Here is a 27,681-nt window from a genome sequence, read left to right as displayed (position 1 = left end):
TAGCTACCTGCCAGATATAATGGCTAGCATGCAAGCTCCACGACAGCGAGAATTTTGTCCGTTTTGTTCCCCTCTGTAATACAGTATTGACAATGGTGCCTAAAAGTGTTCATGCGACAGTGTTAATACCCAGAATGTACAAGGAATTCAGACAGCTCAATAGTAAAAACAAACAAATAATGCCATGGAAATGTGGGCAAATGACATGACATTTTTCGAAAGAAGACATACATGGTAGTTCATGCCTGTAATCCCAGCACTTTGGGAGGCCAAGATGGAAAGATCACTTGAGGCCAGGAGTTTGAGACCAGCCTGGGCGACATAATGAGACCCTGTGTCTACAAAAAGTTTTAAAAAAAATTAGCTGGGTGTGCTGGCTCGCACTTGTAATCCCAGCACTTCAGGAGGCTGAGGGAGGAGAAACGTTTGAGCCCAGGAGTTCGAGACCAGCCACAGAAAGTAAAAAAAATTACCTAGGCCCAGCGACTGGCACCTGTAATTCCAGCTACTTGGGAGGCTGAGGTGGGAGGATCATGAGTTCCGGAGGTTGAGGGTGCAGTGAGCCATAGTCCTGCCACTGCACTCCAGCCTGGGTAACAGAGCAGGACCTGTCTCAAAAAAAAAAAAAAAAAAAAAAAAAAGAAAAAGAAAAAAAGAAGACATACGAATAGCCAAAATGTACACAAAAAAATGCTCAACATCACTAATCATCAGAGGAATGCAAATTAAAACCACAATGAGATATCATTTTACCCCAGTCAGAATAGCTATTGTTATTATAAAAAGACAAAAAATGAAGATGTTGATGAGGATGCAGAGAAAAGGGAACTCTTACACACTGTTGATGGGCATGTAAATTAGTATAGCCTCTATGGAAAATAGTATGGCGATCTCCCAAAGAACTAAAAATAGAACTACCATTTGATCCAGCAATCCCACTACTATCTACCCAAAAGGAAAGAAATCAATATAAATCAAAAAGATACCTGTACTCATGTTTATTGCAGTACTTTTCACCACAGGAAAGATATGTATTTTGTCTTGAATATGTTTGGTGAAAGAGAGAGTGATCACTCACAGGAGACCTATCTGCCAGCTGAGTGGAAGACAGATGGAAGGAGGGTTAGGAAGAAGGCGGAGATATCAGCTGGGATGTGCTGTAATAACCCACGCAAAACTGATGATGGTCTGAAGCTAAAGCACTGAGGTGAGAGGGCATAGATTCCAGGGAAACCAGGGGGTTGAAAAGACACAATTTGTTGAGTAATCAGATGAAGGGGTAACAAAAAGAGTGTCTAGGATGGCTTTATAGGTGCCTGACTTTGGAACATAAATTAAGGTATTAAGGAAAAAGATTTGGGAACGAAAGTGAATTGGGGTAAAACATACAAAATGTGAGCTGCCTGCAGGGCAGCCCAATAGATTTTCAAAGGAACTAGGCTCAGAAAAGCAATCTGGGCTGGAGGTGCAGACAGTGTGGAGTGTAGTAAATGCAGGGAAGTGAGATGAGAAGGAGGTTAAGGACCACCAAACTAGAGTAGGTGGAGGAGGAAGGAACAGAAACAAGAGCTCAGCAGGGAACAGGCAGAATGGCTTATTTCTTACTCATCCTCTGGTTCTCAGCTTCGAGACTCATTCCCTGAGAAGTAATCCTTGTCCTCCTCAGTTTGAGGCAGATACTCCTCTTTGTGCTCCCACGTCACAGTGGGCCTGTCTGTGGTATTTAGCACGTTACACACATGAGATGCTTCATGACTCAGAATCCCACAAGACACAGAAGTGTGTCTTCATCACCACTGCGCCTCTAGGGTCGAGCACCATGCCCGGCTGGCGTGTGCATTAAAAAAACACATTTGTTGAGTGAAATGCACCTTTGACAACACTTAGTGTCCTTTTAATGCACGTGTGTTGCCATCTCCTCGACGTGATTCCAAGAGAATGAAGACCATGTTATTCACCTCTCTGCAACCTTAGGAACTAGCACCCTTTTCTACAGAGACAACACTCTCCACAAAAGTGTTCTGATGATGATAGTATGAGGGAAAGTTTCAATAACCCGCCACTCTACTTCCCACTGAGTGTTTTTGCCTACCAACTTAATCATAATGGAAACATACAGTTTTCACTCTGAGTTCACTTATTCAGCAAGTGTTTTTGCTTACTCCTCCCCATCCTTTGAAAATAACTTGAATTTCTTTTTTATGTTATTAGCTGACAAGTATATTTTAAAGCAAATTTTAAAAAGACATTCAAATTCTGTAAACAACTCAACATTTCTCTACAGCTTTAAACCTCTTCCCTAACAACGTACTTTTATTTACATGATTTTAGTGATCTTATTATTATATCCATAATAATGTTATGAGATGAACAGGTTAGGATTTTTCTTTTCCCTGAGACAGGGTCTCATTCTGTTCCCCAGGCTGGAGTGCAGTGGTGCAATCATAGCTCACTGCAACCTCCAAATCCAGAGCTCAAGCAATTCTCCCGCCTCAGTCTCCAAGTAGCTGTGATGACAGGAGCGTGCCACCATGCACAGCTAATTTTAATTTTTTTTTTTTTTTGTAAAAACAGGGTCCCACTATGTTGCTCAGGCTGGTCTCAAACTCCTGGCCTCACGTGGTCTGCCCACCTTTGCCTCCCAAAGTGTTGAAATTACAGGAGTGAACCATGCACCTGGCCTAGGTTAGCCATTATGATTGTTCTTTACACATGAGGAAGCAGTAATGTGGAGAGATTAATTAAATGACTTGTCATGCTTAGAGTCAGTTAAGTAACACTTTTCATTAGACCATGATCATCATATGAAGAATGCCCGAAGACTCACATGTTATTTATTACATAAAAATTTGTAAAATTGCTAATTGGCTTTTTCCAGTCACCAAGTTAAAACTGGATAATATTTAATCTTTCTATTAAGAGGTTAAACTTCTCTGACATTTTCCTTAATTGCATGACTGAGTTTGCAGACTCAACTTGTAAAGTGGGTTTACTCACTATATTAGTCCATTTCATGTTGCTATAAAACAATACCTGAGACTGGGTAATTTATAAAAAAAAAGAAGTTACTTAGCTCACTGTTCTGTAGGCTGTGAAGTTCAAGGGCATGGCTCTGGCTTCTGGTGAGAGCTTTCACACAGCATCAAAATACAGCAAAGAAGGTCAACAGGGAAGCAGACATGTACAAATGGGAAAACCTGAGGGCATCCTGCTTTATGGCAACCCACTCTCTCAGAGACTAATCCATTCCTATGAGAACTAATCCAGTCTCCTGAGAGCAAGAACGGATTCACCATGACAATAGCACCAAGCCATTCATGAAGAATCTGATCCCATAACCCAAACACCTCCCACTAGGCCCTACCTCCCAACACCAACACATCAGGGATCAACTTTCAACACAAGTTTTGGTGAGGACAAACAAACCACATCCAAACCAAAGGATTCACCCTTCAATGTGAGTCCCTAATATGTGACATATGAACTCTAAGGTGTGTTCTTTGCCAGAGAATAAAAGGAGGCTCTAAATCTAATTCCCCCATTACAACAATCATTATAGCCAGAACGATTTGCCAGAAATGTTCAAACAAGTCAGTTTGTTTGTCCATATGGCCTCCCCAGCCATGTGGAACTGTGAGTCAATTAAATGTCTTTTCTTTATAAATGACCCAGTCTCAGGTAGTTCTTTATAGCAGTGTGAAAATGGACTAATACAGAAAATTGGTACCAGGAGTGGGGTGCTGTTATGAAGATACCTGAAAATGTGGAAGCGACTTTGGAGCTGGGTAGTGGGCAGAGGTTGGAAAAGTTTGAAGGGCTCAGAAAAAGACAGGAAGATGTAGGAATGTTTGGAACTTCCTGGAGACTTGTTGAATGGTTTTAACCAAAATGCTGACAGTGATATGGACAATGAAGTCCAGGCTAAGGTGGTCTCAGATGGTGACAGGGAAATTATTGGGAATTGGAGTAAAGGTAACTCTTGCTATGCTTTAGCAAAGAGATATTATGCCCCTGCCCTAGAGATCTGTGGAACTTTGAACTTGAGAGAGATGATTTAGGATACCTGGCAGAAGAAATTTCTAAGCAGCAAAGCATTCAAGAGGTGACCTGATTTTTTCTGAAGGTGTACAGTCATATGCATTCACAAATAGATGGTCTGAAGTTAGAACTTACGTTTAAAAGGTAGGCAGAATGTAAAAGTTTGAAAGATTTACAGCCTGACCATGTGGTAGAAAAGAAAAACTCATTTTCTGCAGAGAAATTCAAGCTGCCTGTAGAAATTTGCATAAGAATGAAGAGCAGAATGTTAATTGCCAAGAGAATGGGAAAAATCTCTCCAGAGTATTCCAGAGATCTTTGCTGCAGCCCCTCCCATCACAGGCCCAGAGGCATAGGAGTGAAAAATGGCTTCATGGGCTGAGGCCAGGGCCCTGCTGCTCTGTACAGCTTCTGTACAGCCCTGTGTCCCAGCCGTTCCAGCTCTAGCTGTGGCTAAAAAGAGCGAAGGTACAGCTCAAGCTATGCCTTCAGAAGGTGCAAGCCCCAAGCCTTGGTTGCTTCCACATGGTGTTGGGCCTGCAGGTGCACAGAAGACAACAGTTGGGCTTCGGGAGCCTCTGCCTAGATTTCAGAGTATGGAAATGCCTGGATGTCCAGGCAGAAGTCTGCTGCATGCAAGGGCTGAGCCCTCATGGAGAACCTCTGCCAGGGCAGAGCCTCCATACAGAGTCCTCACTGGAGCACTGCCTAGTGGAGCTGTGAGAAGACAGCTACTATCCTCCAGACCTCAGAATGGTAGATCCACTGACAGCTTGCACCGTGTGCCTGGAAAAGCCACAGGCACTCAAGGGTAGCCCGTGAAAGCAGTCATGAGGGCTGTACCCTGAAAAGCCACAGAAGCAGAACTGCCCAAGGCCTTGGGAGCCCAATTCTTGCAACAGTGTGCCCTAGATGTGAGACATGGAGTCAAAGGAAATTATTTTGGAGCTTCAAGATTTAATGATTGTCCTTTTGGGTTTCGGACATGCATGGGGCCTGCAGCCCCTTTGTTTTGGCCAATTTCTCCCACTTGGAATGGGAGCGTTTAGCCAATGCCTGTACCCTCATTGTATCTTGTGGGTAACTAACTTGTTTTTGATTTTATAGGCTCATAGGTGAAAGGGATTTCCCTTGTCTCAGATGGGACTTTGGACTTGGACTTTTGAGTTAATGCTGGAATGAGTTAAGACTTTGAGGGACTATTGGGAAGGCATGAATGTGTATTGCAATGTGAGAAGGACATGAGATTTGGGAGGAGCCAGGGGTGGAATGATACGGTTTGGCTCTGTGTCCCTGCCAAATCTCATCTGAAATTGTAATTCTCACATGTCGAGGGAGGGACCTGCTGGGAGGTGGTGGTTGGATCATGGGTGTGGTTTCCCCTATGCTGTTCTCATGATAGGGAGTTCTCACAAGATCTGATGGTTTAAAAGTTTGTGGCAGTTCTCCCTTTGCTTTTCTGTCTCCTGCTACCATGTAGGAAGGTGCTTGCTTCTGCTTCACCTTCTACTATGACTGTAAATTTCCTGAGGCCTCCCCAGCCATGTGGAATTGTGAGTCAATTAAATCTCTTTTCTTTATAAATGACCCAGTCTCAGTAGTTCTTTATATCAGTGTGAAAATGAACTAATACACTGCCCAACTGATTGACTCTCCATTTCATGAAAGATTTTTCTACAGAGTGCAATGCTATTTGATAGCAATTTACCCACAGTAGAACTTCTTTCAAAATTGGAATTAGTCCTCTCAAACTCTGACACTGCTTTATCTATCAAGTTAATAAAAAATTTTAAATCCTTTGTTTTCATTTCAACAATGTTCACAGCATCTTCGTCAGAAATACATTAGGTCTCAAGAAACCACTTTCTTTACTCATCCATAAGAAGCAATTCTTCATGTGTTCAAGTTTTATCATGAGATTGCAGCAATCCAGTCACACCTTTAGGGTCTACTTCTAATTCTCATTCTCTTGCTATTTCTTTCATATCTGCCTCCACTGAAGTATTAAACTCCCCAATGTCATACATTAGAGTTGGAAGCAACTTTTTTCAAACCCCTGTTAATGTTGACATTTTAACCTCCTCCCTGAATCATGAATGTTTTTCGTGGCATGTAGAATGGTGGATCCTTTCCAGACAGTTTTAAATTTGCTTTGCCCAGATCCAACGGAGGAATCACGATCTATGGGAACAGCCTTACAAAATGTATTTCTTAAATAAAACTAAAAAGTCAATCATGGTTGTAATCCCAGCACTTTGGGAGGCCAAGGTGGGCAGATCACAAGGTCCAGAGTTCGAGACCAGCCTGACCGACACGGTGAAACCCCATCTCTACTAAAAATACAGACACACCCACACAAATTAGCCAGGGGTGGTGGCGCATGCCTGTAATCCCAGCTACTCAGGAGGCTGAGGCAGGAGAATCGCTTGAACCCGGGAGGTGGAGGTTGTAGTGAGCAGAGATTGCACCACTGTACTCCAGCCTGAGTGACAGAGGGAGACTGTCTCAAAACAAAAAAAAAAAACAAAACAAAAAACAAAAAAAAAGTCGAAATGACTCTTTGATCCAGGGCTGCAGAATGGATGTTATGTTGGCAGGCATGAAAACATTAGTTTCCTTGTATATCTCCATCAGAGCTCTTGGGTGACCAGGTGCATTGTCAATAAGCAGTAATACTTTGCAGGCAATCTTTTCCTCTGAGCAATAGGTTTCAAAATATTCAGTAAACCATGTTGTAAACAGATGTACTGGTATCCAGGCTTTGTTTTTCCATTTATAGAGTACAGGCAGAGTAGATTTAGTGTAACTCTTAAGAGTCTTAGGATTTTTGGAATGGTAAATGAGCACTGGCTTCAACCTAAAGACAGCATCAGCCTTAGCCTCTAATGAGAGAGTTAGCCTATCCTTTGAAGTTTTGAAGCCAGGCATTAACTTCTCCCCTCTAGCTATCGAAGTCCTAGATGGCATCTTCTTCCAACAGAGGGTTGTTTTGTCGATATGAAAACTCTATTGTTTAGTGTGGCCACGTTCATCAATGAACTTATAGCTAGATATTCTGGATAACTTGCTGCAGCTTCTCCATTAGCACTTGCTGCTTCACCTTGCACTTTTTGTTTTGAAGATGGCTTATTTTCTTAAACCTCATGAACCAATCCCTGCCAGTTTCAAACGTTTCTTCTGCAGTTTCCTCACCTCTCTTAGCCTTCATAAAACTGAAGAGAGTTAGGGCCTTGCTTTGGATTAGGCTTTCGTGTGAGGTAATGCTGTGGCTGCTTAGAGCTAGCCAGATCACTAAAACATTCTTCATATCAGCAATAAGACTGTTTCACTTTCTTATCATTTGTGTATTCACTGAAGTAGCACTTTTAATTTCCTCCAATAACTTGTCCTTTACATTCACAACTTGGCTGTTTGGGGCCAGACGCCTAGCCTTCAGCCTATCTCAGCTTTCAACATGCCACCTTCCTCATTAAGCTTAATCGTTTCTAGCTTTTGACTTAAAGTGAGAGACATGCAATTTTTCCTTTCACTTCTACACACAAGGCTATTGTAGGGTTATTAATTGGGCTAATTTCAATATTGTTGGTTCTCAGGGAAGAAGGAGGTCCAAGGAGCAGGGGAGAGATGGGGAAACTGCCAGTTGGTGAAGCAGTCAAAACACACACAACCACTTATCGATTAAGTTTGCTGTCTTCTACAGGCAGAGTTGGTGGTGTCCCAAAACAATTACAATAGTAACATCAAACACCACTGATCACAGATCACCATGCCAGATATAATAATAACAAAAAGCTTGAAATATTGTATGAATTCTGAAAGTGTGACACAGAGACACAAAGTGACCATGTGCTGCTGGAGAAATGGCACCAACAGACTTGTCTGCTGCAGGCTTGCCACAGACCTTCAATTTGTAAAAAATGTAGTATCTGTGAAGCATAATAAAGCAAAGTGCAATAAAATCAGGTATGCCTGCATACCTGGAAACTATAATAATTTAGAGACATTATACTTTACATTTATATGTTTTTCTCTTCTAAGCAAAATAAGCAATGCCAATTTGCATGAAACAGCCTCAGAAATAAGGAAATTCTGTGAGCATCAGAATCATATTTCCCTCTGTACAGTGTGGCATTATTGTTATCATCCAAACTGGGCATTGTTGAAAGGGAAACGGGACGTTATCAATAATTCTGTGGGGGCAAACCAGGACTGTCCTGGGCAAACCCATTTGACCTTCAGCCCATTTTACAATCATGCTATGTGGGAGAACACTTTCCCTACGTGATCTCTTTGATCCTAATCACCTGATATACACGTAAAAATGACACCTTCTCTTCTTTCTTTCACTGACTCAATTTAATCTCTGGATCTAGCTGAATAGCTAGAGATACATCTTTGGGCTATAATGTCTGGCCAATGGCTTCTTGTTCCTCACTTGCTTCAAGGCCACATACTCTAAATGGTTCTCACTGGGATCTATTCTTTGCCATTTTGTCTATGACTTGAACAAAGGGATACCTTAGAAACCCGTTGTTTATTTTCCTCAACAGAACGCCATAATCCCAAATGTTGAAATCTTGAAAAATCAAAATCCTTAAAGTCTAAAATCCCAAAAGATCAAAATCCTGAAAATATAATTCTGGAAAAAATAATTTAAAAATTCTTTAAAAGATATCTCTGTACATTTTTGAAAGGGAATTTGAGAAACATACAAAAACATGATAGAACACTTTATAAGCCACTTTACACAATAAAATAGGCAATAATAACATATTCATTTGTGCAAGCATAAACACTCAGGTATACTAATGACAGTCACATGGGCATAACAGTTAAAAGCAGACAAACCTTATTCATAAAGAAAAGAGGTCAAAGGAAATGTATAAATCTGTATCACTATGAATGGTGATGGTGTGCAGCCAGCAGTAAAACTGTGTTCCTCTGAAATGCCATGACAAACAACCTAAGTCTTTTCACAAGACTGCTCAAAAACCATGATGGGTCACCACCACCACATACGCAGTCCCCAGAGCCAAGATCTTGAGAACTTCTATCTTTCACAAACACAGATGGATAAAAAGGACATCTTTCCATTTGTTGAGGAACTGTCAGTGTTTTTACATCCATGCACAATGCTAATACACAAAGTCAAACTTGTGATAATGCTCTTTGTGGAGTCAGGTTTGCAAAAAACGCACAAATTGAATTAGAACTCTAAAAGGTCTTACACAATCTACACCTCCAGAATTGGAAATGATGTGAAGATGAAATACACAGCATAGTGAATTGTAAAAACAATGCCAACAATTTAAAATGGTGAAAAAAACTGAAGAGAAAGAAAAAAACTAAAAAAGAAAATTAGACAAATGAAAGAGTATTACAGGGATAGATTATGAGCAATTGAACACAGACAGTCCATTAGAGCAGGCCGACTTTCATAATCATTACCCATATCTTGATTTCTTGCATCACGATGAATAGCTGCTTTTTTTCTTTTAAGACACGGCTCTCCTTGGAGAATACATTCACATTCATTTTCAATGTGGTTCTGATCTTTTTGAAACTCTTCTATGATTTGATACAAACTGACATGAGCATTCCTTATTAAATTTTCCCGGCTGGGCACAGTGGCTCATGCCTGTAATCCCAGCACTTTGGGAGGCCAAGCCAGGCAGATCGCTTGAGGTCAGGAGTTCAAGACCAGCCTGGCCAACATGGCAAAACCCCGTCTCTACAAAAATACCAAAAAATTAGCCAGGTGTGGTGGCACACACCTGTAGTCCCAACCACTTGGGAGGCCGAGGGAGGGGAATCACTTGAACCTGGGAGGTGGAGGTTGCAGTGAGCCAAGATCACGCCACTGCACTCCAGCCTGGGCAAGAGAGTGAGACTCTGTCTCTAAATAGATAAATAAATAAATAAATTTTCCCATCTTATGCCATGCTTCTATGTTATTTTGGGTAAAAGGAAATCCATTCCACATGCACCCATATACAGAACATAAATTTGGTGGAAACAATACTGGTGATCGAAGAGCAGCACCATTTCGTGTCATCTTATCCTAACATGCACATAATTATTTTCAAACCAGTCAGTAACTTTACTGGTTTCTTCAGGCAAATGCAGCTTTAATTTATTAAAAGCTCCTGGAATGTCATAAGTTGGAAGGAATGCCAATGCAGGCAAATAATGTATTTTTAAAGTGAGGTTTTCGGTTTTCAGTGTTGCCAAATTGTGTAGCCAACCCGCTCATCTGAATTTTCCGCCAAATGCATTGGGCTGAATGGAAAAAATACACTTTATTGGTAACATCTTGAAATTCACTTTAGATGCCTTGATTGCACCTAACTCTGTATCTGTGTTTGAGGATCCGATTACAATCCATTTTCTTTTGCAAAGTCTTCCAAATTTTAAGTGTTTATAAACTGCTTCACATTTTCCAGTCATTAATACATAAAGGAGGGAATAATTTCTAGAATTTGTGGATCCAACAGGGGCATAAATTCTATATAGTTGATTAAAAAAAAAAGTGGGGATAGTTTTGAAAGTGCCATCCATAAGCCAACGTGAAGCATGTGCTGATTTTTCTACATTAGACTGAGTGGTAAATATAAGAAGTCTGTCTTCTTTGACAGTCAAATCACTAATCAAGAACAGGTCACCATTTAATGGTTTTTTGTGACACTAGAGGAACTTCAATATCAGCAAGTGTCTTTGGTTCAGAAGGTCCCTGGGCTTGTTGAATTCCTTTTATTCTCTGATGAAGGGCATTTTTTGAAGGCAAACATGGTGTTACGTGTGAAGGGGCAGAAGTTGTACATGACAGAATAATTTGACAGGGAAGATTTCCTGTATTTTTTGCCAGTATTTTCACTTCTATGATCTTCGAAACACTCACTACACTTGTATTCTGAAAGTGGTTGTGGTCTACAAATTTTGTAAGTATATGCTATCCATTTGAAAGTCTGGTTATTGCTAGCTGTTGCAATTAAGCAATTTTCTGCTTTCAAAGCACCAATAATAATTAGCTTGAAAATGTTTATCTTTCACCATTAGGTAGCCTCATACACTTAACTTATCACAGTCTTTTTCAGAGGGAACAATATCACAGATCTCTTCCACTGTGTTGTAAGAAATACAGTAAGAAGGAATAATCTTTGGCTTCCCCAGTGGCAAATCTGTATTAGTCAGAGTTCTACAGGGATACAGAACCAATAGGATGTGTATATAGATATATGAGAGGGGATTTGTTAAGGGGAATTGGCTCATGCAATTATGGTGGCTGAGAAGTCCCACGACAGGCCATCTGTAAACTGAAGACCCTAGGATATCAATGACCCTAGGAGCTTTTCAGCTCAGGCTGAAAGCCTCAGGACCCAGGGGGCTCCTGGTGTATGTCCTAGAGTCCAAAGGCCAGCAAGCCTGGCATTCTGATATCTAAGGCAGCGGAAGATAAGTCTGTCCCTGCTCTTACAGAGACACCAATTGGCTCTCTTTATGTTTTCTTCCAGCCTCCAGCCAACTGGATGTTACCCACCAACACTGAGGGCAAATCTTCCCTATCTACTCAGATTCACACACTATTCTCCTCCGGAAATACCCTCACAGACACACCCAAAATAATGCTTTCCCTGGTTTCTAGGTATTCTTCAATCTAGTCAAGTTGACACCTATAATGAAGTCCACAAGTTCACCCCTTGTCAACCTGGCATCCATATGCATCTCCTTAAACCATACTTAAGCTTTAAATAAAGATAAAAATAAAGTGATAGTTCCACCTAACATGATTTTACTATCCTGTGATTGGAATTTGCGGGACTTTGGACACTAGGGATTCAAGACTTTAGGAATTTTGATCTTTTGGGACTTCAATATTTGGGACTGTGTCTTTTGGGATCATGATCCAAACCCCCTTTAAAAGGAGAGTGTTGCCAATTACAACAGCTAAGGCCCCAGTGCTCCCTCCTGAGTACTAACAGGTTGTGCTTCCACCACAAAGTAAGATGGGCTGGACAAAGTAAAGATGGGCTGTTTAAAATGATGAGCCTTTATCTGATTATCCTTAAAGACTACTTGCTGGGCCTATTCCTAGACTTCCTTGGTTCTAAAGGAGGGTATAATTTCACTGAGGAAAAACGACTGAACAGAAATTCCAAAGCATTACCAGGGGCAACAGCAGCTTTTAGCTCTTGAGATAGGTTACAGACTTTGCATTTTCCCCTCTAAAACAGATCTACCCAAATAAAAGTATTTTTGACAGTTTCTAAACCTCAAACACAGCATATACCTTTGTTTATATTTCAGAAAAAGGAAATAAAATATCAGTAGATGTGAGTTTTTTGTTCTTACATCTTTTCATCTGGTTCTATTGCCCTTTTTAATAAATTCATTGAGAAATGTCTAAAACCAGATAATATTAAAGATCATTTTTGCATAGATTAATCTGACTGCATATACATTTGCTTCCTTTATTGTTTTACCTAAATATGTGTGATCATTTGATTCACAAGTGTTACCACAATAAATTTTAAGCTCCATGAGGGCATTGCCTAGAAACGTGAAGAGAGAATCCAGTGATTTATCACAGTCAGTATAAACCATTTAGCCCTTTTTATTCTTCTAGGCTTGTAATATATATTAGGTTAAAAAAAAAGTTTTTAAATGCCAGTTTAGAGGTCTCCAGGAAGTAAAATGTTTAATTATTAAGCATTAGTGATATTAAAATATTTATATGCCTTTTAGTTCTACTTAATTGAAATTGGTGGAGAGTGATGGAGGCAGTGCTTTACTTGGCATACAACAGCATTATCAGTTTATCTGAAAAAGTAAGATTTCAGACATCCTTCTTCTGAGACCCTAGATGGATTTGTCTGCAAATCATTTGCGTTAATGCAACGTTTTCATCTTCAGCCACTACAAATGAAAGTCTATGTCTCAAAGTAGAATTAACAAAAAAAATCTATCACATAAGTTACTACCATAAAAAAAAACCCTGCCATTCTTACATCCATCTCAAGTGCTTTATAAAACATTTTGGTTAGAGGTGGAAAGTACTGCATTTCCATATCAATTTGTTCCTTTGTGGGTATTTTATTTTCACTTCACAGCTCAAAGCAAAATAGTGGGAAATGACTCAGATGAACAAGCAAATGAATGCTTTATAATGTGGAAGACACTTGTGTTCATGATTTTACCTGATCTGTCCACGAACCAGCGGTCTGTTCTTTGTCCTATTCATGTTTGAGTCAAATGGCACCTCAAAAAACTGTAAAAAGACAGACAACATTAACTATAAAACAATTCCTTTCTTCTGCTTTAGTACTGAACATTTTTTCTATAGTAAACTTCATTTTAATTTTGATAGTATAAATCAATACTCTGGCACTTCTTGAAGAAAAATTAAAAAAGAAAATAATTTGCACTAGGTGCCAGGAATATCTACTTTTATCCACTTTGAAAATCACTTGTTAAACATACAATGCAGACGATTGGCTCTAGGATCCCCCATGTGTGGATAACCAAATCCACACACACTCAACTCCCGCAGTAGGCCCTCCAAGCCCGCCTATGAGAAAAGGTGGCCCCTCTCTATATTCGAGTTTCACATCCTGCAGTCTGCGTTGATTGAAATAAATCCATGTATAAGTAGACCCACACAGTTCAAACCCGTGTCACTCAAGGGTCACTTGTATAGTTTCAGGTTTGAAGCATTAGCGCTGTAAATGATTTCAGAATCTTTCACACAACCCAAAGCCTGTGACTCAACCAAGAATCAACTGACCCTGGGGAATGGACTACTGATGTCAAGAACCAGGGCTGACATAATTAAGATCTCAGATGAAATTGAGGATATACTGTGATGAAGGTAACCATCCTGTTCTGCCCAGGATAGTTCTAATTCACATCTTGGTGCCAGCATCATTAACAGAAACCTCTTTCATTCTGAAAGCATCCTAGCTTGGACAATAGATTGGTATGGTCATCCTAATAATGAAGTACAGTTTTAATTGTTTACCTATTAAAAGACAAGGCCCAAGGGATTATCAAAACTAATTTTCCAAAGCCTTGACAAACTGTACAGTATGTTCTTAAATTTATTATTAATGTCTCTTACTTGTCTCCTTTTTTGCTAAAACAGAATACTCAAAAAATGTGCTGATCAGGTTATTATTTAAGAATATCTTTGACTCAATGGGCTAGAACCAAATCAACAGATGAAACAATAATTCAATGGAAGGCTGAAGTCAGTATTTCCCCAGCTATGTTCCCTCACTGTCCCTGGAGTTGCTCCAGGAAGAATGACTGACTCTATGGTCAAACCATATTAGTACAATAAAATCTCTGAGAAATCCCAAAGTGAAGAAACCTAATTAACCTTACTTTAGGCAGTGTTCCCCAAATTTATTTGACCACAAAATTTTTTTTTCAAGAGAAACATAAACAACAGATTTCAGAAATTCCTGGTCTGACTAGATTTGAGTGACAGGAATCATGTCTTACTAATGTCTGTATGAATCATAGCTCTTTGTAGAGTGTGTTGTACTCGATATGTGTTCTATAAATGTTAGAAAAAAGTAAACACTAGTGCTAAAAAGACGAATAAGTAACATTGTATTTTATTGTACTTTTACAAGTCATCTAGTATGATTTGCTAAGAAGTATAGGTTAAAAATGAAAGAAAATTTATTCTGAACTATTTGAGAAATGTAGAATTTATCCCTGTAAGTTTGGGACATCTGGTAAGTTGTGTTCCCTTTAATTTTCAAAAAAACTTTGACATACATTTCCTTTCCCTGTATCCTATACTACAGACTGTCCACTTTTAATTTTTTTACAATGTCTTGATATTCCTAAACACAATGATATTTTCCAGTATGATTATTTACTTTTTTCTTTCTCATTCCTTTCACATTACTATAGTCACTTCACTCACAACACTCTTGAGTGTTACGCACAGTGAGGATTCCCTGTCATTCATATTAAGTATCTACTAGCCCTAGTCCCTCACACTTGGGGCATACTGACCATCCAGTTACAGCTCATTTAACCAATGGTCAGCTACCTGTGATTCTCAGACCTTTAAAAGAAAACTGCATACCAATAATGATAACCACCACTATCCCCACAGCATTAAGCGAGCATATATTATCTATAATTGTAAGAATACTAGATATTCTTCTCTTGATGGCTAACCTTTACAAAGAATGGGCTATACATGTTAAGCATTTTACATGCATTGCAAAAGGAGCTGTATACCAAGCCTGAGTTTTCAGAGCTTCCTGGGCACTGCTGCACCTGGGTTCCTGTGTGTGTGGCTGTAGTCAGAGTAAGAAACTAAATGTCAGGAGTCTGCATTGCCTCACCTGCATTGCCTGAGGCCATGGCTGCATGAGAAGACCCCAGATTAGGAAATGGCAGTGTTCACTCTACAGGTGGCTTTTTTGAATTGGTTTCTGTTGGAAGAAACTGTGGCAGCTGCAGTTTTTATCAACTGCAGCATATTCCACTTAATGGATATACCATAAAACCAATCCCGTAGAGATGAACAGGTAGGTTATTGTTCATCATTCTATATGACAAACATCCCTAAACATGTATCTGCATATGTGTGCAATTATTGTTACAGGATAAATGCCTAGAATGTTCCCCTCCTTTTGAAAACAGTCCTGCCTTGACTTGAACACACTACTTAAAAGGGGTTCTCCTAATTCTACATTCTCTCAATGCTCCTCTTTAGGCTCATTATTCAGTCCATACAATTTCCTTAGTGTTTACTACACACCATACAATGGGGATACAAAGTCAGTTAGATTCAGAACCTGCTTTCAAGAAGTTCTTACTCTATGCAGTATGCAGGTGTTGGCAAACTATAGCTAATGGGCCAAATCCAGCCTGCACCTGTTTTTAAGACCCACAAGCCACTATCTTTTTATATCTCCTTAATAACTGGGAAAGTAAGTTAAAAGAAGAGTACTTGTGGCATGTGAAAATTATATGAAAGTCAAATTTCAGTGTCTATAAACAAAGTTTTATTGGAATTCAGCTACACCCATTTGCCTAAGTATTGCTATGGCTGCTTTTACAGAACAGCAGGGCTGGGTAGTTACAACAGAGACCACATAGCCCACAAAGCATAGAATGTTCACTGTCTCACTCTGTGGAAAATGTCTGCCAACCCCTAATCCACTAGAAGGACTGAGATAAGAGAACCTGTTAATTATAATCACATGTGCAGTAGGAGGACAGAGTTGTGCAAAGGATTATGGGAGTACAGAGAATGGGCTCTGAACCCAGGTAGGGAGACAGAAAAGGGCAAGGACGATTTTCCTCAAGTACTCTTTAAGGGAAGCTTAAAGGCTGAGCAGGGCTAGATGGTTAAGGGTATAGGGTAAGAGGGACAAGCACTCCAGACAGAGGAAGCACGAACAAATGCGTAGGAGGCAGAATTTTGATGAAATGCTGGAGTACCTAGGAGAAGTTCAACACAGCAGGCCGATTAAGAGCCTAGTCTTGTAGCTAGAGAAATTAGGTTAAATTTCAGATTTAGGCCGGGCACGGTGGCTCACGTCTATCCAGAACTTTGGGAGGCCGAGGGGGGCAAATCATGAGGTCAGGAGATCGAGACCATCCTGGATACATGGTGAAACCCCGTCTCTACTAAAAATACAAAAAATTAGTTGGACGTGGTGGCAGGCACCTGTAGTCCCAGCAACTTGGGAGGCTGAGGCAGGAGAATGGCGTGAACCTTCCCGGGAGGCAGAGCTTGCAGTGAGCTGAGATCACGCCACTGCACTTCAGCCTGGATGACAGAGCGAGACTCTGTTTCAAAAAAAAAAAAAAAAAATTCAGATTTACCATTGAATGGTGGCTGTGCAACCTGGGTAAATCTAATTTCTTCATATAATATAGAACTTGTCAGGTGATGTAAGGATTAAGATAATGTACATACGCATGATGCCTGGCACACAGAATGTGCTCACTAAAGATTAGTTTATTTGCTATTACCATGAGTGTTGCTGCATGGCTGGTGATGAAGCTCCAGAGGTAGACAAGGGTCACGGAGAGTCTCACGTGCCACGCTAATGTGCCAAGACTCTGCTGTGTACGAGGTGTATTTTGGATTGATCCCTATGACCGCCACTTGGAGGATGATTTTGACAGAAAACATTGCAAAGAAGCCCAGATGAGACGATGAGGGCCTGAACAAGGGCTGTGACAGTGGAGATGAAGAGGAAGCAACATCTCCCTTTCCCCCCAACACAATGAGCCTTACCCAAAGTGCAGACCCTTGCCTTCTGTGTTCACTCTCCTATCGTTTTTTGTTTTTTTTTTTTTGGAGATGGAGTCTCACTATCGCCCAGGCTGGAATGCAGTGGCGCGATCTCGGCTCACTGCGAGCTCCGCCTCCTGGGTTCACGCCATTCTCTTGCCTCAGCCTCCGGAGTAGCTGGGACTACAGGCACCCACTACCATGCCCGGCTAATTTTTTTATATTTTAGTAGAGACAGGGTTTCACTGTATTAGCCAGGATAGTCTTGATCTCCTGACCCTGGGATCCACCCGTCTCGGCCTCCCAAAGTGCTGGGATTACAGGCGTGAGCCATGGTGCCCGGCCTCACTCTCCTATCTTTCAATAAAACCACTATGTGTGCAGCCCCGACTTTCTCCTGGGCTCCAATTTTGTAAAGTCACTTGATTGCTGGTTTTTTTTTTTTTTTTTTTTTCATTTAGGTGTTTTAACATCACAGACTCAATGTGTCTCAAATTGAATTCAACACATACATTCCCATGAAAATCAAAGTGCCTCTCCAGATTCTTTTTTGTTAAACATACGACTTCTCTATAACCCATGTCAGAATCTTTAGAATCGGCTGATTTCTTCCATGCATTGGCCAACTATATCCATTTCATCACCACATCCTGATTATTTGGACTTCATAATATGTCTCAAACCTACCCTTCCTGGTTCACTCTGCTATTGCCACTACTATAGAAGCCTAATGAAATTACTTGCTCAAAAATATTTAATGGACTCCCCACACTGCTCACTCTCAACGGACCCTGAAAAATCCAAATTCTTCGAAAGTTATTCAAAGGCTATCCCTAATCCAGCCCTCACACTACTTTCAAGCTTCTCAATTACTTTATTTTTATCCCCTGGTCACACTCGTCACTGTCTCAGGAACAGAGCAAACTGCCCAAGGGAGTTGGAGAGTCAGCCAGTTTCTGACTCTGAAGTTGGAGAAAATTATGTTGGAAGCCTTAGTTTCCTCAGCTGCAAATAGGAATAATTTCTCTAACTATTGAAGTTACTATGAGGATCTGAAAAGACAGTGTAAGTGATGGACTGTAGCACATCATGCACTTCTGCTCATTTCTCGCCTATGTCTGCATCCATTGATTAGACTGATGTTCCTTGAATCTTCACTTAACAAACCCAACCCATCTTTTAACACTAAGTTCAAATTCAACTACCTAGACTGAAGCCTAAACTTCTGACTTAAATGTTATCCCTCTCTCCTTTCAATCCCCATGGCACTTGTCTGAACCACTGAAGAGATGTGTGGTTGCAATTTATGTGAATTCAAAATAATGCAAATAGAACAAACACTCATCAAGAATTACATAATTTAAAAGTAGCAGGTCAAGTGAATAAATCTTTTATAATTTTACAACATAGCAATGTCACTCTAGTTGGTAAATAAAAATACAGATTATCCATTGTTACAGTCAATCTCTTTTTCTTAACAGTTATATCTTTATTAAGGTAAAATCGACATGCAATAACCTACACATATTTAAACTATTCAATTTGGTAAGTTTCAACTTATGTATTTACCCACGAAACACCCACCAATCAAGGTACTGAATATATTCAAATCAACCCAAAATGTTTTGTTATGTTTCCCTGTAGCCCCCCTCTTCCACCCAACTCACAAGTTTCTTGTCCTCAGGCAGCCACTGAATTGTTCTGTGTTCCTGTACATTACTTGCATTTTCTAGAGTTTTATGTAAATAAAAGGGACTCTTTCTGTCTGAATTTTTAGCACTCCAAATAACAACTTTTGATATTCACCATCTTGCGGAGGGTTTCAATAGTTCATTCCTTTTTATTGCTGAGTAATATTCAATTGTATCGCAGTTTGTGCATCCTTTTACTTGCTGATGGATATTTGGTTTTTGGATGGATATCTGGTTAATGGATATTTGAACATTTCTAATAGTTTTTAACTATTACAGAAAAGCAGCTATGAACATCTGTGTGCAAGTCTTTGTAAGGACATATGCTTTTCACTTTCAAAGCTAAACACACATATATCATATAGATGAGGTATTTAAACTACTTAGGAAACTGTCAAACTATTTCACGAAGTGGTTGTGCCACTTTTTCATTCCCACAGCAGTATATGAAAGCTCCACTTCCAGGTTTTGGTTGTGTTACGGGGTAAGGACAAAGTGTTTGCCAAGGACAAAGAGAATAGGGACTGGCTATCAGAAGAAAGTGGTTATAAATACCAGCAATGACCCTGTGATCAGTTGCAGAAATGAGGACTAGAACAGTTATAAATGCTTTTTTCGTATTTTGATAGAACTGTATTTGTATATATGAATCAAACTTTTTATTCCTCTCTCCTATCCTCCTACCATTTAATGTAAAATATGTTAACAGTATTTAGACTCATACCTCAGTATTTAAGTTATGCAGTATCAAGGAGCTTAAAGAGAAATGAATGGCACCTAAAGATGAACAGAGACTTGTATTCTCTTTTGGGGAGTAAATTAGTGATTTTTTGGTTGTAAGAGGGAAAGTTTTACTGTGTTTGGCATAAAACATGATTCTGCTATCACCTTATTTGGAAGTTTAGTATGGCTGAAAGATGTATCTGACTGCCAAGTTGACAAGAGTGAACCGTGATGGCTCTGTGCTGTGTCAATTTAGTTAATCCAGAACTACATTACCCAGAATTCCCTTTCTGTACAGTTTTAGGTTAGGGCTGGCCAAAAGAAGCTTACATGAGATGTGGAAGTTGGAAATGAAGCAGTAGCCATGCTTACACTTGGAAAATTGGCATAAGGTCAGGTACTACAGTGGAGCACACACAATTGTGAATCTGTTGGCTCACACTGTTGGCCTGGAGCAGTGCTGGGCCTGCAGTTTCTGTAGCTCCTGCCAGATATCCTTGGGTTGCAGCTGATCCCCGAGCTTTTCCAGCTTCTCATTATCCTGGGCCAAGTATGTGCGCTGCTCCTTGGGGGAACATACAAGCTCTTCTGTAGGTCATGTGCATTATCAAAGTCCAATGTTTAGAAGTGGCAAGGGCAAGAGACAGTCATGTGGTCTAGTTTATTCTGATGATTTTTAGGTCGTCTTCACAGATTCCAGGTTGTTCTTGCTCTCTTCTACTTCCCTTACAGACGGCTCTGCTTTTGTCAGGCCCAGCACTAGATACTGGGGCAACAGCCTCACAGGCTGCTTAACTCAAAGGAATGCATAAGGTCTAACCCCTACATCAGCCTGATATGGTTTGGCTGTGTGTCCCCACCCAAATCTCATCTTGAATTGTACTCCCATAATTTCTACGTGTTGTGGGAGGAACCTGGTGGGAGAGAATTGAATCATGGTGGCGATTTCCTCCATACTGTTCTTGTGGTAGTGAATATGCCTCACAAGATCTGATGGTTCGATAAGGGGAAACCTGTTTCGCTTGGTTCTCATTCTCTATCTTACCTGCTGCAATGCAAGATGTGCCTTTCACTTTCCACCATGATTGTGAGACCTCCCCAGCCATGTGGAACTGTAGGTCCAATTAAACCTCTTTCTTTTGTAAATTGCCCAATCTCGGGTATGTGTTTATCAGCAGCGTGAAAACGGACTAATACACAGCCCTGATATCCTGCATAGTGGTTCTGACATTCTGATCAAACTTTGATACAAATTTCTCTTACTTTCAACAGAGCCACTGCTTAAAGGTATTTAGTTTTTCAATATATTCCTCTTAACTAACAATCTAAATGGCTGACTTCCTGAGATATGTGAATTCATAATTCTTGATGTTAAGGGGAAACGGTGTAGTACCATGCAAATAGGCACTCAAGAAATAATTTATTTAATAAACCATCAGTGCAAATAAACATATCTGCAGACTGCACTATATTATTTAAAACTGATGTATAATTTATATAATAAGTGTTGAAAAATTATTTGCTTGTTAGAGTCTATCTTCTGTACTGAATTAGTTGAAATTACATGTAATTAAAAGGTTCTGCCTGAAATGTTCCCATTCTTTCCCTTCCCCAATATTCAAACACATTCTGTAAGTATTTGGAATAATATTTCCTCATGACTTGATATATGTACTTTAATTGAATTTCATGGGATAAAAGAGGATTCCAATTACAAATCAAGTGATTTAAATGCTTGTAAGGTGTTATCTAATTTAACAAATAAACTTGTGGTTAAGTAACTATCTTGGCAGTTCTCGTGTGTGTGTGTGTGTGTGTGTGTGTGTGTGTGTGTGTGTTTAGTTCAGGAATTCTAATGTATCATTTCATCTGGATGAATGAAAAAAGATACTATCTTTTCTATGTTTCTGGTACATCATCCATGGAAGGATAGAAATAAATAGCAATTGAACTCCAGGATGCCATAACTTGGCAGCAGCATCTGACTCCCATGAATGCTTAAATTTTGCAGGACAAGCAACATCTGGGCAAAAATACCATGCTAACCAAGACTCCTGGTTTATTTCAGCGAGGGCCCAGCAATTCTTCCTAGCACCAAGGGATCAGAACTCATGATGCTACTTGATTCTGTTCTTCATGCATTTACTATAATGCTTTCAGTTAGGCTTACTCTATTGGTTTAGATATTTAAACCACATTTCCTAAATATAAAGCACTGTATATTTCACTGAGCAATTTAAACACTTCAACAGTTATTTCAGAACCTATATACAGCTGGCTTTAGTCTACTCATTTTTTTTCCTGTGCTTTATAATAACTAGTTTTTCATAATGTTATCATTTTCAGTTGGTTCCAACTACTTCTGAAGCAGTGAAGTAAAAACTCTGGCAACTTGTGCTGAAAACAAAAGACAAATGCAGTCATATCAACCCCTAGAATATACTGTTTGGCCCCCTTTTTCATATGCCCTCACTACTTCAGAGAACACTGAAAGTAATATGCTGTAGTAAACAGAATTTGGGCAGCTGTCCAGGTCAAGCTAATTCTGTCAGGGACCAGTCTTGTACTGCACCTGCCTTCTTCTAGTTGAAGGCTCTTGTTCATGGTCTCAAATGCTAAAGAATCCAGTACCTTACACTACTGCTGGACACAGTGATTACTGAGTGTATTATCTGATTCAAACTGGGCCAACTGAAACGTCTTTCCCTGGAACCATACAAACCAAAGCCCCAGAAAACATGCCCTCCTTTCTCTTAGTTGTCTGTGGCCACAGAATGGGATAAAAGAGAATTGAGGGAAAGACTGGACATCGATTCTAATGGTCAGGTTACCTCCAAGGCCTCCACCCTTTCCAGTTGAAATCAAACCTACAACGGGGTTTGACTCCTTTAACCTCCAACATACTAATACACAAAGACTAAACATTTCAAACGTTAATATTGCACAGAAAGGAATAACACCTTTTCTTCAGAAATCAACTTATTTTCTGTCTAGGTTAAATGTTCAAAAGAGGTTTTCCTCTCAGTCTTTCGTCATTAAAATCCACCAATCTTTTAGAACTCCTTTCATTGTAAACTTTTTTCTTTTTTTTTTAGAGACAGGGTTTTACTCTATTGCCCAGGCTAAAGTACAGTGGCACAATCACGCTGGCTGCAACCTCTGCCTCCCGGGCTCAAGGGATCCTCCTACCTCAGCCTCGCAAGTAGCTGGGGCCACAGATGCACGGCACCACACCCAGCTAATTTTTTGTATTTTTGGTAGAGATGGGGTTTCACCACATTGTCCAGGCTGGTCTTGAACTCTTCGCCACAAATGATCCACTTGCCTCAGCCTCCTAGAGTGCTGGGATTACAGGTGTGAGTCACTGTGTCTGGCTGTAAACTTTTCCTTTTTTTCTTCAGGTTCACTTCCTCACCATCTCCCTTCCCAATCAGTCATATCCTCCCCCACATTTATCCACATTTACTGCCCTCTGGCAATCCTGGGATCTGTTATAGTACTCAGGCTCTTGGGATTGCAAGTGATAGAAACACAACTCAAACTAGCTCAAAGGAAAATGGGGCTTTATTATTGCTTATAACAGGGTTGTACCTGCTTTCAGGAAGGACAAGATTCAGAATTTCAAATGATGCCATCATGATACTGGCTCCTTCCATCTCTTAAATTGGCTTGGTTTATTCCTGCATGCAGGCTTTTTCCATGAAACAGGCAAAATGACAATGGTAGTCCCTGCCTTCCACACTCCTAGCCACCCTGAAAACTAGTTTATTTCCGCCTAGCTCCAAGAAAAGTCCAGAACCATCACAGCCATGAATCATCATGGCCAAGGAATGAGGTAACTATCCTGCGAGCATGCGGAGGGTGTTGGTAGAGAGACACAAAGACACAGTATAGCCACTAAAACCACATGTACTATTTTCTCCATAGCAAAGGAAAATTTTATTACAAAAAAGTGAGAAGATGCTCAGTAGACAGGTGCAGTTAAATTATTTACAATACACTGTAAAGCTAACAACCTCGAATCATTTCATTTCACATACATTGTACCTACAAAATAACTTGCCTGTAGTAGAAACGGTATTCCTAGTTTACATATCTGAAGGGCATTAATTGATATAAACATAGTAAGTATTTATATTAGTCTTCATCTCATAATCAGTTTGGGAATCAATTAACAGTTCTATTTAACAGAGTAGTAAATGGATCATTTTTTTCTCCTCATGGTCACGTGATAAAAATCTAGGGCATGTTATACTAATGGATAAATATCTATTAGACACCTATTCTAATGTTTGTGCTTTCTTATACACATTTTTATGTCGGTGAATATTAACTTTAATATATTATAAATATATTGTTATATATGTTATAGGCTATCTAATAATACCTTTTATATTATAAAATATAACATGTTGTATTTTAATATAGTATATATAACTACGAGTAATACATTAAAATATATTATATTAATTATAATTATATATTATCCAAATAGTTAATGCTCAGATACAAAATACACACTTACTAATCCTTCTAACAGACAATACATACTTATGATACTATTGAACTCTGTGAGCCAAAATACATAGATAACAAAAATGGCTAGAAATAGAACAGCCTAAGTGATGTACTTCATAGTCCTACTTTGATTAATTATATCCTATGCAAAAGACAGATGTATTCTAGAGATGTTTGTAAGACAGGCTCAGAAATACTGAATTTGATAATAACTTTTTCTTCCCCTACGTTAAATAATGGACGCAACATTCTTCTAGAGAGTCAACAGGAACACAAACGTGACCCTCGTGGGAGTTTGTTTTTCCATCCATCTTCTCAACACTGTCAACAAGTGTTTGTCATTCCAATATGGCTCACAGCTTCCAGGGTTCAAGATAATGTCTCGATCAATCTCAGACCAAGTTAAAAGGGATGTTAAAAACAAACAAACAAAAAATAAAGCACGGGGAGAGGCACCTTATCCAGCAGGATTCCACATGCCATTACTTTCAGCTTACAACTCAGTAAAGACACCCAGTCAGCCATTACTCTCTCGTTACCAATGCTCTGTTGCCTTACCTAGAATAAACAAACTAAGTAAGACTGCTCCCCATTGATTTTCCCCCTATGAGGCATTTGAAATAATGAATGTGTGTGCTCTGGCATTCATCAGAAGTGGCTTTTCACTCCATGTGGTGATTGGGGCAACGTTCTCCTCTGAACAGATTACTCAGGCCGTCTCTCATTAGGCTGGATTTTAAGGCTTCATCCATGAAGGAAAAAATAAAGGATCTAAAAGGTCACCTAGCACTTATCAGAGGCAAAGTGCCACATCCTACAAGTAAAACACTCAGAAAGTTAAACTGGTTTTTACTAGCTCCAAGAATCACTGCTATGGAACTGACCCCTTTTTCCTTTCAGAGAGATCTCAATTTGCAAGCAATGCTTTCTGAAAAAAGATGGAAGGAGAAAACATCAAAATATTTACAATCCTTGTCTCTGGATAGTGACAGGTAAGCTAACTTACTATTCTTTACCTTTTTGTAGTTTTCAACTGTCTATAAAGACCATATGTTTTCTTTAAAAATTGTTTTTAATTGTTTTAATTTTTAATTTTTGTAGGTACATAGTAGGTATATATATTTATGGGGTACATGAGATGTTCTGATACCATCATGCAATGTATAATAGTCACATCATGGAAAATGGGATATCCATCCCCTCAAACATTTATCTTTTGTGTTACAAACAATTCAATTATACTCTTTTAGTTATTAAAATGTACGATTAAATTATTATTGTATAGTCACCCTGCTATACTATCAAATATTAGGCCTTATTCATTCATCCTATTTTTTTGTACCTTAACCATCCCCACCATCCCACTATCCTCCCCAGCCTCTGGTAACCATCCTTCTACTCTCTATCTCCATAGACTCAATTGTTTTGATTTTTAGATCCTACACATAACTGAGAAGATGCAATGTTTGTCTTTCTGTGCCTGGCTTATTTCACCTAACATAAAGATTTCCAGTTCCATCCATGTTGCTGCAAATGACGGAATCTCATCCTTTTTAATGGCAGAATAGTACTCTACTGTGTATAAGGACCACATTTTCTTTATCCATTCATCTGCTGATAGACACTTAGGTTGCTTCCAAATCTTGACTATTGTGAACAGAGCTGCTGCAGCAAACATGGGAGTGCAGATATCTCTTCCATATACTGATTTCCTTTCTTTTGGGTATATACCTAGCAGTGGAAGTGCTGGATCATATGGTAGCTCTATTGTTAGTTTTCTGAGGAACCTCCAAACTGTTCTCCATAGTGGTTCTACTAATAATTCACATTCCCACTAACAGTGTACAAGGATTCCTTTTTCTCCACATCCTTGCCAGCATCTGTTATTGTCTCCCTTTGGATACAAGCCATTTTAACTGGGGTGAGATTATATCACATTGTAGTTTTGATTTGCATTTCTCTGATAATTGATGATGTTGAGCACCTTTACATATGCCTGTCTGCCATCTGTATGTCTTCTTTTGAGAAATGTCTATTCAAATCTTTTGCCCATTTAAAAATGAGATTATTAGATTATTTTTCCTATAGAGAGTTGTTTGAGCTCCCTATACATTCTGGTTATTAATCCCTTGTCAGATGGGTAGTTTGCAAATATTTTCTCCCATTCTGTGGGTTGTCTCTTCACTTTGTTGATTGTTTCCTTTCCTGTGAAGAAGCTTTTTAACTTGATGTGGTCCTATTTGTCCATTTTTGCTCTGGTTGCCTGTGTTTGTGGGGTATTACTCAAGAAATCATTGCCCAGGCTGATGTTTTAGAGAGTTTTCCCACTGTTTTCTTGTAGTAGTTTGAGGTCTTAGATTTGTCTTTAATCCATTTTGATTTGATTTTTGTGTAAGGCAAGAGATAGGGGTCTAGTTTCATTCTTCTGCATATAAATACCTAGTTTTCCCTGCACATTTATTGAAGACACTGTCTTTTCCCCAGTGTATGTTCTTGGCACCTTTGTGAAAAATAAGTTCATTGTAGGTGTGTGAGTTTGTTTCTGGGTTCTCTATTCTGTTCCATTGGTTTATGTGTCTGTTTTTATGCCAGTACCATGCTGTTTGGTTACTATAGCTCTGTAGTATAATTTGGTCAGGTAATATGATTCCTCCAGTTTTGTTCTTTTTGCTTAGGACATCTTTGGCTATTCTGGGTCTTTTGTGGTTCCATATAAATTTTAGGATAGTTTTTTCCATTTCTATGAAGAACGTCATAAGACCATGAATTTTCCAGTCAGGAAAAAAAGATAATAAAAAAATTCTACCAAAATGATATAAAATATGGACAGACCCTCTTTAGGTAAACTAATACAGTATTACTAAAGTGAGGTAATATAAAACCAACATTAATGGAGCCTTAGTCAATTAACCTTTTTTTCTCCAGAAAGTCAGGGGAAGGCAAAATGTTGATCTGAAATATTTCTCAAATACACCCATTTTTTAATCCTATCCTCAGTGCCACTTCCTTAATTCAGGTTATTTTATTTTGCCTAGATTACAACAGCCCCCTGACTACTTCCCCTACGCCCAGTATTGATCCTCCCCTAGTAATTTTTCACAGAATAGTCAAAGTGATCTTGTCAGATGCAAATCTTATCATGTTACTTTCTACCAAGGAATAAAGTTAAATACTCTAACACGGCTTATAAAGCTCTTCATAACAGCTCTTGCCTCCTTTTACCTCTCCAGGCTCTTTTCTTTCTTGCTCTCTACCTATTTCATGCTATACTCTAAGCATTCTGAGCTACCTTTTGGTTTCTCAAGGATGACATGCTTTCAGGTCTTCACTCACTCTACCCCCTGGCTGTCAAGACCCATCACAGCATTGAAAGCACATATCCAACTACCTAGGGCTTATTAGTTTTTACCCTAATATTCGACTCTTCTCTGTGCATGTGCC

At 39.4% G+C, this 27,681-nt stretch overlaps 1 protein-coding gene across 1 annotated transcript in view; it reads right to left on the bottom strand.

Annotated features, from left to right (window-relative positions):
* LOC112609845 (protoheme IX farnesyltransferase, mitochondrial) overlaps positions 1 to 27,681 on the bottom strand; it is a 140,490-nt gene that overhangs the window by 35,806 nt on the left and 77,003 nt on the right. Inside the window, exon 5 of the mRNA XM_025363005.1 lies at positions 13,233 to 13,303. Coding sequence (XP_025218790.1) covers positions 13,233 to 13,303 — 71 coding nt within the window. The remainder of the gene's footprint in view (positions 1 to 13,232; positions 13,304 to 27,681) is intronic.

Source organism: Theropithecus gelada, chromosome 16 (assembly GCF_003255815.1).
Source record: "Theropithecus gelada isolate Dixy chromosome 16, Tgel_1.0, whole genome shotgun sequence".
NCBI classification, from domain to species: Eukaryota; Metazoa; Chordata; class Mammalia; order Primates; family Cercopithecidae; genus Theropithecus; species Theropithecus gelada.
The sequence above is the reverse complement of the archived record's forward strand: the minus strand, read 5'-3'. Positions and strand labels throughout refer to the sequence as shown.